General features: G+C 65.6%; 1 protein-coding gene across 1 annotated transcript; it reads left to right on the top strand.

Annotated features, from left to right (window-relative positions):
- Positions 1–267: 267 nt before the first annotated feature.
- On the top strand, positions 268–8926 carry LOC311204321 (fructose-bisphosphate aldolase A-like). Its single transcript, XM_084280767.1, has 7 exons — positions 268–421; positions 2644–2855; positions 3381–3435; positions 4648–4808; positions 5812–5895; positions 5992–6166; positions 8607–8926. Exons 1-7 carry the CDS (start codon positions 310–312, stop codon positions 8909–8911), a joined length of 1104 nt encoding a protein of 367 aa, XP_084136893.1. The 5' UTR covers positions 268–309; the 3' UTR covers positions 8912–8926.
- Positions 8927–9596: the final 670 nt, after the last annotated feature.

Here is a 9596-nt window from a genome sequence, read left to right as displayed (position 1 = left end):
CCCCCCCCAAACTCCTGGGCGGGGGGGGGTCCTGTGTTGTGTGTCCCCCCCCCCCCCTCCTGGGTGTCCCCTGTGTAAGGGGGGGGGGTGTCTTGTCTCCCCTCTCCCCCCAACTTCTGGGCATCCCCTGGGTGGGGGGTGGGGGGGGGGTGTGTCCCTCCCCAAACTCGATGTCCCGCCCCCCTTTTCCACCCCACCCCCCCCACCCTCACTTCCTTGCCCCGGGGCAGCCATGGGGGCAGGCGGGGCGGTCACGTCGCCGCCGGTGACGTCATCGCCGCTCCTGCTGATGTCACCGCAGCCTTCGCCATGTCCCCACCGGTGGCAGCGCTGAGCCCGGAGCAGAAGCAGGAGCTGGCGTCCATCGCCCAGCAGATCGTGGCTCCCGGAAAGGGCATCTTGGCTGCTGATGAGTCAACTGGTGGGTGACTGGGAGGGACTGGGAAGGACTGGGAGGGGATGGGAGGGCACTGGGAGCTACTGGGAGGGCACTGGGAGGTACTGGGAGGGGATGGGAGGACACTGGGAGGTACTGGGAGGGGTTGGAGGGGCACTGGGAGGGCACTGGGAGCTACTGGGAGGGGTTGGAGGGACACTGGTAGCTACTGAGAGGGCACTGGGAGGGCACTGGGAGGGGTTGGGGACACACTGGGAGCTACTGGGAGGGCACTGGGAGGTACTGGGAGGGGATGGGAGGGCACTGGGAGCTACTGAGAGGGCACTGGGAGGTACTGAGAGGTGTTGGAGTGGCACTGGGAGCTACTGGGAGGGCACTGGGAGGTACTGGGAGGGGTTGGGGACACACTGGGAGCTACTGGGAGGGCACTGGGAGGTACTGGGAGGGGTTGGAGGGACACTGGGAGCTACTGGGAGGGCACTGGGAGCTACTGGGAAGGGATGGGAGGGCACTAGGAGCTGCTGGGAGGGGTTGGGGACACACTGGAGGGTACTGGGAGGGGATGGGAGGGACACTGGGAGCTACTGAGAGGGCACTGGAAGGTACTGGGAGGGGTTGGAGGGACACTGGGAGGGTACTGGGAGGGCACTAGGAGGTACTGGGAGGGGTTGGAGGGACACTGGGAGCTACTGGGAGGGCACTGGGAGCTACTGGGAAGGGATGGGAGGGCACTAGGAGCTGCTGGGAGGGGTTGAGGACACACTGGAGGGTACTGGGAGGGGATGGGAGGGACACTGGGAGCTACTGAGAGGGCACTGGAAGGTACTGGGAGGGGTTGGAGGGACACTGGGAGGGTACTGGGAGGGCACTAGGAGGTACTGGGAGGGGTTGGAGGGACACTGGGAGCTACTGAGAGGGCACTGGGAGGTACTGGGAGGGATTACTGGTTTATACTGGGAGCAACTGGGAGTAACTGGGTTATACTGGGATGGTCACAGGCAAGATTGTGGAGAGTGTGAGGATGCTGAGGTGTCATGGGGGGGGTTGGGAGCTACTGGGGGGCACTGTGGCAGCACCGTGAGGGCAGTGGGAGGCTTACTGGTTTATACTGGGAGTAACTGGTTTATACTGGGATGGTCGCAGGCAGGATTGTTGAGAGTGTGAGGACCATGAGGTGCCACTAGGGGGGTTGGGAGCTCCTGGGGGGGAACTGGGAGCTACTGGAAGACACTGTGGCAGCACCATGAGGGTTACTGGTTTATACTGGGAGTAACTGGTTTATACTGGGATGGTCACAGGCAGGGTTGCTGAGAGTCTGAGGACCATGAGGTGTCACTGGGGGGGTTGAGAGCTTCTGGGAGCTACTGGGAGGCACTGGGGCAGCACCATGAGGGCAGTGGGGGGTTACTGGTTTATACTGGGAGTAACTGGTCTATACTGGGATGGTCACTGGCAGCATTGTAGAGGGTCTGAGGACCATGAGGTGTCACTAGGGGGGTTGGGAGCTCCTGGGGGGGAACTGGGAGCTACTGGAAGGCACTGGGGCAGCACCATGAGGGCAGTTTGAGAGTTACTGGTTTATACTGGGAGTAACTGGTTTATACTGGGATGGTCACAGGCAGGATTGCTGAGAGTGTGAGGACCCTGAGGTGTCACTGGGGGGGTTTGAGAGCTTCTGGGAGCTCCTGAGAGGCACTGGGACAGCACCATGAGGGCAGTGGGGGGGTTACTGGTTTATACTGGGATGGTCACAGGCAGCATTGTGGAGAGTCTGAGCACTGTGAGGTGTCACCAGGGGGCGTTGGGAGCTCCTGCGGGGGGGAACTGGGAGCTCCTGGGAGGCACTGGGACAGCACCATGAGGTCAGTGGGGGGTTACTGGTTTATACTGGGAGTAACTGGTTTATACTGGGATGGCTGCAGGCAGCATTGCTGAGAGTGTGAGGACCATGAGGTGTCACTGGGGGGGTTGAGAGCTTCTGGGAGCTACTGGGAGGCACTGTGGCAGCACCATGAGGGCAGTGTGGGGGTTACTGGTTTATACTGGGAGTAACTGGTTTATACTGGGATGGTCACTGGCAGCATTGTGGAGGGTCTGAGGACCATGAGGTATCACTAGGGGGGTTGGGAGCTTCTGGGGGGGAACTGGGAGCTACTGGGAGGTACTGGGACAGCACCATGAGGGCAGTGGGGGGGGGCTTACTGGTTTATACTGGGAGTAACTGGTTTATACTGGGATGGCCACAGGCAGCATCGCCAAGCGCCTGAGCTCAGTGGGGGCGGAGAACACTGAAGAGAACCGCCGGTGGTACCGTCAGCTGCTGTTCACCGCCGACAGCCGGGTGGACCCCTGCATCGGGGGGGTGATCCTCTTCCACGAGACCCTCTACCAGAAGGCGGACGATGGGCGCCCCTTCCCCCAGGTCATCCGCGGCAAGGGCGCCCTGGTGGGCATCAAGGTGAGGACACCGCGGCGGGGACACCGTGGCGGGGACACCGCGGCGGGGACGCGGGCAGGGGGGCGGCGGGGGGTTGGGTGGGCTTTGGGTGGGGGCAACTGTGTCCGTGGTGGGTTCATCATGGGGTCGAGGTGGTGACGTCTTGGGGTCAACCATGGGTGGCTTGATGGAGGGTTGAGGTGGGGACGTCTTGGGGACACCTTGGGGACATCAGGGGGGACGTGGGGGGCATCAGGAGGTTGGGGGGGGACATGGGAGCTGTCAGGAGGTTGGGTGGTCTTTGGGTGGGAGCACCTGTGTCCAAGGTGGGTTCATCATGGGGTCGAGGTGGTGACATCTTGGGGTCAACCATGGGTGGCTTGATGAAGGGTTGAGGTGGGGACGTCTTGGGGACACCTTGGGGACATCAGGCGGGATGTGGGGGGCATCAGGAGGTTGGGGGGGGACATGGAGGTGTCAAGAGGGGTTGGGGACACTGGGAAGGACACGTTGGGTGGCCCACGCCAAGGTGTCCCCATCCCCCAGGTGGACAAGGGCGTCGTGCCCCTGGCTGGCACCAACGGCGAGACCACCACCCAGGGTGAGTGACAGCTGCGTCCCCCTGCGGTGTCACCTCCAGGTCCCCTGCCCTCCCGCTGCCCTGACACCCCCGGGTGTCCCCACCCTGGTGCCACCCGCAAGTCCCACCCGTGTCCCCACCCCCTGATGTCCCCATCCTGTCCCCCCACGCCCTGATGTCCCCTGTGTCCCCACCCCCCGATGTCACCCCAGTTCCCCCACCCCCCAACGTTCCCCCCACCCCCGATATCCCCTTGTCCCCCCCTGACGTCCCCCCCACCCCCCAACCCCCTATGTCCTCCTGTCCCCCCACCCCGACATCCCCCATGTCCCCCCACCCCCTGATGTCCCCCCATCCCCCCACCCCCGATGTCCTCCTGTCCCCCCACCCCGACGTCCCCCATGTCCCCCCACCCCCTGATGTCCCCCCATCCCCCCACCCCCTGATGCCCCCCCGTCCCCCCACCCCCTGATGTCCCCCCATCTCCCCCTGACGTCCCCCCATCCCCCCACCCCCTGACGTCCCCCCATCCCCCCACCCCCTGACTCCCCCTGTCCCCCCACCCCCCAACGTTCCCCCCACCCCAATGTCCCCCCTGTCCCCCCACCCCCTGACGTCCCCCCGACCCTGACGTCCCCCCTGCCCCCCCACCCCCCGATGTCCCCCCATCTCCCCCTGACGTCCCCCCCCGTCCCCTCACCCCCTGACGCCCCCCCTGTCCCCCCACCCCCTGATGTCCTCCTGTCCCCCCACCCCGACGTCCCCCCATCCCCCCACCCCCTGATGTCCCCTGTCCCCCACCCCCTGATGTCCCCCCACCCCCTGACGTCCCCCTGTCCCCCCACCCCCTGACGTCCCCCCCTGTCCCCTCACCCCCTGACGCCCCCCCTGTCCCCCCACCCCCCGATGTCCCCCTGTCCCCACCCACTGATGCGCCCCCTGTCCTCCCACCCCCTGATGCCCCGCGTCCCCCCACCCCCCGACATCCTCCCCACCCCCTGATGTCTCCCTGTCCCCACCCCCTGACGCCCCCCTTGTCCCCTCACCCCCCGATGTCCCCCCATCTCCCCCTGACGTCCCCCCTGTCCCGACGCTCCCCCTGTCCCCCCACCCCCCGATGTCCCCCCATCTCCTCCTGACGTCCCCCCACCCCCTGACGCCCCCCATGTCCCCCCATCTCCCCCTGACGTCCCCCCCTGTCCCCTCACCCCGTGACACCCCCCGTCCCCCCAGGCCTGGACGGGCTGTCTGAGCGCTGTGCCCAGTACAAGAAGGACGGCGCCGACTTCGCCAAGTGGCGCTGCGTGCTCAAGATCACGGCCCACACGCCCACCCGCCTGGCCGTCATGGAGAACGCCAACGTCCTCGCCCGCTACGCCAGCATCTGCCAGCAGGTCTCTGGCCCCTCCCCGCCCTCACCCCGCGGTGTCCCCAACCCCACCATCACCCCGCGGCGTCCCCAGCCCCGCCGCCGTCACCCCGTGGCGTCCCCAGCCCTGCGGCGGCCCCAGCCCCGCCGTCCTCTCACCTCGCCGTGGTTGAGTGGGAGGCAGGGGGTGGGGTGAGGTGGTGACACGGAGGTGCCACCAGCTTTGGTAGCCTTTGAGTGGTTGGGGGTGGCAGGGTGACACTCCCAACCGTGTCACCTGTCCACGTGTCACCTGTCCATGTGTCACCTGAGAGGGTGGCACCTCCCACCGCCCCAAGGCACTTTGGGCCACCTCCCACCACCCTGTCCCCCACCCGTGTCCCCTGGCCACCTCCATGTCCCCCCATCCCATCTCCTCTGGTGCTCGGTGGTGGCACGGTGACGCTCCCGATGGTGTCCCCTGTCCACGTGTCACCTGTCCACGTGTCACCTGAGATGGTGGCACCTCCCACCACCCCAAGGCACCTTGGGCCACCTCCCACCACCCTGTCCCCCACCCATGTCCCCTGGCCACCTCCATGTCCCCCCATCCCATCTCCTCTGGTGCTCGGTGGTGGCACGGTGACACTCCCAGCCGTGTCCCCTGTCCACGTGTCCCCTGTCCACGTGTCCCCTGTCCATGTGTCACCATAGACAGTGGCACCTCCACACAGTTTCACCCTGATGGTGACACCTCCCACCACCCCAAGGCACTTCGGGCCACCTCCCACCACCCTGTCCCCCACCCGTGTCCCCTGGCCACCTCCATGTCCCCCCAACCCATCCCCTCTGGTGCTCGGTGGTGGCACGGTGACACTCCCAATGGTGTCCCCTGTTCATGTGTCACCAGAGACAGTGGCACCTCCACACAGTTTCACCCCGATGGTGGCACCTCCCACCGCCCCAAGGCACCTCGGGCCACCTCCCACCACCCTGTCCCCCCCCCTCCACACCCTGGTGACACTTGTCACCCCCTCATGTCCCCTCAGAACGGCATCGTCCCCATCGTGGAACCCGAGATCCTCCCCGATGGCGACCACGACCTGAAGCACTGCCAGTACGTCACCGAGAAGGTGGGTGACGTCCCCAACCGGTGTCCCCACCCCATCCCCAAGGTGTCCCCAACCCCCAACCGATGTCCCCAACGTGTCACACACCCTCCCCCCAAGGTGCTGGCAGCCGTCTACAAGGCGTTGAGTGACCACCACGTCTACCTGGAGGGGACGCTGCTGAAGCCCAACATGGTGACACCGGGTCACGCCTGTCCCAAGAAGTACAGCCCCGAGGAGATCGCCATGGCCACCGTCACCGCCCTGCGCCGCACCGTGCCGCCCGCCGTCCCCGGTAGGTGACAGCTGCAGGAGGTGGCCATGGCCCCATGGTGGCCCCGTGGTGGCCCTGTCCCCACAGCCATGTCTCTGTGGTGGCCCCATCCCCATGATGTCCCCATGGTGTCCCCATAGCCACATCCATGTCCCCATCCCCATGGTGTCCCTGTCCCAACAGCCATGTCCCCATGGTGTCCCCATAGCCACATCCATGTCCCCATCCCCATGGTGTCCCCATCCCCATGGTGTCCCCATCCCCATGGTGTCCCTGTCCCCGTGGCCATGTCCCCATGGTGTCCCCATAGCCACATCCATGTCCCCATCCCCATGGTGTCTCCATCCCCATGGTGTCCCTGTCCCCACAGCCATGTCCCCATGGTGTCCCCGTCCCCATGGTGTCCCCATCCCCATGGTGTCCCTGTCCCTGTGGCCATGTCCCCATGGTGTCCCCATCCCCATGGTGCCGGTGTCCCAATGGTGTCCCCATCTCCATGATGTCCCCATGGTGTCCCTGTCCCCACAGCCATGTCCCTGTGGTGTCCCTATCCCTGTGGTGTCCCCGTCCCCATAGCCATGTCCCCATGGTGTCCCCATCCCCATGATGTCCCCGTGGTGTCCCCATAGCCACATCCATGTCCCCATCCCCTTGGTGTCCCTGTCTCCGCAGCCATGTCCCTGTGGTGTCCCTGTCCACACAGCCACGTCCCCATGTGTCCCTATCCCCATGGTGTCCTCACGAAGTCCCTGTCCCCGTAGCTACATCCTCATGATGTCCCCATCCTCATGGTGTCCCTGTCCCCACAGTGTCACCATGGTGTCCCCATGTCCCCCCCCAGGCATCACATTCCTGTCGGGGGGCCAGAGCGAGGAGGAGGTGTCCCTCAACCTCATCCCCATGGTGTCCCCATCCCCTAACCATGTCCCCATGTGTCCCCATCCCCTAACCATGTCCCCATGGTGTCCCCACAGTGTCCCCACGGTGTCCCCATCCCCTAACCACGTCCCCACGATGTCCCCCCCCAGACATCACGTTCCTGTCGGGGGGCCAGAGCGAGGAGGAGGCGTCCCTCAACCTCATCCCCACGGTGTCCCCATCCCCTAACCATGTCCCCACAGTGTCCCCATCCCCTAACCATGTCCCCACAGTGTCCCTGTCCCCTAACCATGTCCCCACGATGTCCCCCCCCAAGCATCACGTTCCTGTCGGGGGGCCAGAGCGAGGAGGAGGCGTCCCTCAACCTCATCCCCATGGTGTCCCCATCCCCTAACCATGTCCCCACAGTGTCCCCATCCCCTAACCATGTCCCCACAGTGTCCCTGTCCCCTAACCATGTCCCCATGTGTCCCCCCCCCAGGCATCACGTTCCTGTCGGGGGGCCAGAGCGAGGAGGAGGCATCCCTCAACCTCATCCCCATGGTGTCCCCATCCCCTAACCGTGTCCCCATGGTGTCCCCACAGTGTCCCCATCCCCTAACCACGTCCCCACGGTGTCCCCATCCCCTAACAACGTCCCCAGGGTGTCCCCCACCCAGGCATCACGTTCCTGTCGGGGGGCCAGAGCGAGGAGGAGGCATCCCTCAACCTCATCCCCATGGTGTCCCCATCCCCTAACCATGTCCCCATGGTGTCCCCACGATGTCCCCACGATGTCCCCATCCCCTAACCACGTCCCCACAGTGTCCCCATCCCCTAACCATGTCCCCATGGTGTCCCTGTCCCCTAACCATGTCCCCATGTGTCCCCCCCCCAGGCATCACGTTCCTGTCGGGGGGCCAGAGCGAGGAGGAGGCGTCCCTCAACCTCATCCCCATGGTGTCCCCATCCCCTAACCGTGTCCCCATGGTGTCCCCACAGTGTCCCCATCCCCTAACCACGTCCCCACGGTGTCCCCATCCCCTAACAACGTCCCCAGGGTGTCCCCCCCCCAGGCATCACGTTCCTGTCGGGGGGCCAGAGCGAGGAGGAGGCGTCCCTCAACCTCATCCCCATGGTGTCCCCATCCCCTAACCACGTCCCCACGATGTCCCCCCCCCAGGCATCACGTTCCTGTCAGGGGTCCAGAGCGAGGAGGAGGCGTCCCTCAACCTCATTCCCACAGTGTCCCCATCCCCTAACCCTGTCCCCATGGTGTCCCCATCCCCTAACCCTGTCCCCACGATGTCCCCCCGCCAGGCATCACGTTCCTGTCAGGGGGCCAGAGCGAGGAGGAGGCGTCCCTCAACCTCATCCCCATGGTGTCCCCATCCCCTAACCCTGTCCCCACAGTGTCCCCACAGTGTCCCCATCCCCTAACCATGTCCCCACGATGTCCCCCCCCAGGCATCACGTTCCTGTCGGGGGGCCAGAGCGAGGAGGAGGCGTCCCTCAACCTCATCCCCACGGTGTCCCCATCCCCTAACCATGTCCCCACAGTGTCCCCAACCCCTAACCCTGTCCCCATGTGTCCCCCACCCAGGCATCACGTTCCTGTCGGGGGGCCAGAGCGAGGAGGAGGCGTCCCTCAACCTGAACGCCATCAACCGCTGTCCCCTGGCCCGGCCCTGGGCCCTGACCTTCTCCTACGGGCGGGCGCTCCAGGCCTCGGCCCTGCGCGCCTGGGCCGGCAAGAAGGACAACACCAAGGCGGCCCAGGAGGAGTATGTCAAGAGGGCCCTGGTAGGTCACCTCCCCACCCTGCTTTGGGGACATTTGGGGACGTCACGGGGCGGGGAGGTGGCCCGGGAGGAGGACAGCAGGGTCACCTGTGGGGACGAGGGTTGAGGTGGCCCCCCCAGGGTGGTTGGGGGGGTCTTGGTGGGTCATCTGTGGGGACAAGGGTTGAGGTGGCCCAGGAGGAGGTCAAGAGGGCCCTGGTAGGTCACCTCCCCACCCTGCTTTGGGGACATTTGGGGACGTCACGGGGCGGGGAGGTGGCCCGGGAGGAGGACAGCAGGGTCACCTGTGGGGACGAGGGTTGAGGTGGCCCCCCCAGGGTGGTTGGGGGGGTCTTGGTGGGTCATCTGTGGGGACAAGGGTTGAGGTGGCCCAGGAGGAGGTCAAGAGGGCCCTGGTAGGTCACCTCCCCCCCCCACTTTGGGGACATTTGGGGACATTTGGGGACAGGGATGGGGATGACACGGAGCTGAGGTGGCATCTAGGGAGGGGTTTAGTGGGTGAGAGGGTGGGTCTTGGTGGGTCACCTGTGGGGACAAGGGTTGAGGTGGCCCCGGAGCAGGTCAAGAGGGCCCTGGTAGGTCACCTCCCCACCCTGCTTTGGGGACATTTGGGGACATCACGGGGCGGGGAGGTGGCCCTGGAGGAGGACAGCAGGGGAGGGGTTTAGTGGGTGACAAGGGAGGGTCCCATGTGGGGACGCTGGGGACATGGAGGAGGTGGCCCAGGAGGAGGTCAAGAGGGCCCTGGTAGGTCACCTCCCCCCCCTTTGGGGACATTTGGGGACAGGGAC

Source organism: Gallinula chloropus, assembly GCF_964237585.1.
Source record: "Gallinula chloropus genome assembly, contig: HAP1_SCAFFOLD_756, whole genome shotgun sequence".
Classification (NCBI taxonomy): Eukaryota; Metazoa; Chordata; class Aves; order Gruiformes; family Rallidae; genus Gallinula; species Gallinula chloropus.
Note: the sequence above shows the minus strand (reverse complement) of the source record. Positions and strands in the feature narration are given on the sequence as shown.

Excerpts from the sequence above, each read along its gene's own strand:
- LOC311204321 (XM_084280767.1), top strand. The coding sequence starts at position 310 with ATGTCCCCACCGGTGGCAGCGCTGAGCCCGGAGCAGAAGCAGGAGCTG. Across the intron at positions 422-2,643 it reads GGCTGCTGATGAGTCAACTG|GCAGCATCGCCAAGCGCCTG; the intron begins GTGGGTGACTGG and ends GGATGGCCACAG. Across the intron at positions 2,856-3,380 it reads GCGCCCTGGTGGGCATCAAG|GTGGACAAGGGCGTCGTGCC; the intron begins GTGAGGACACCG and ends CCCATCCCCCAG.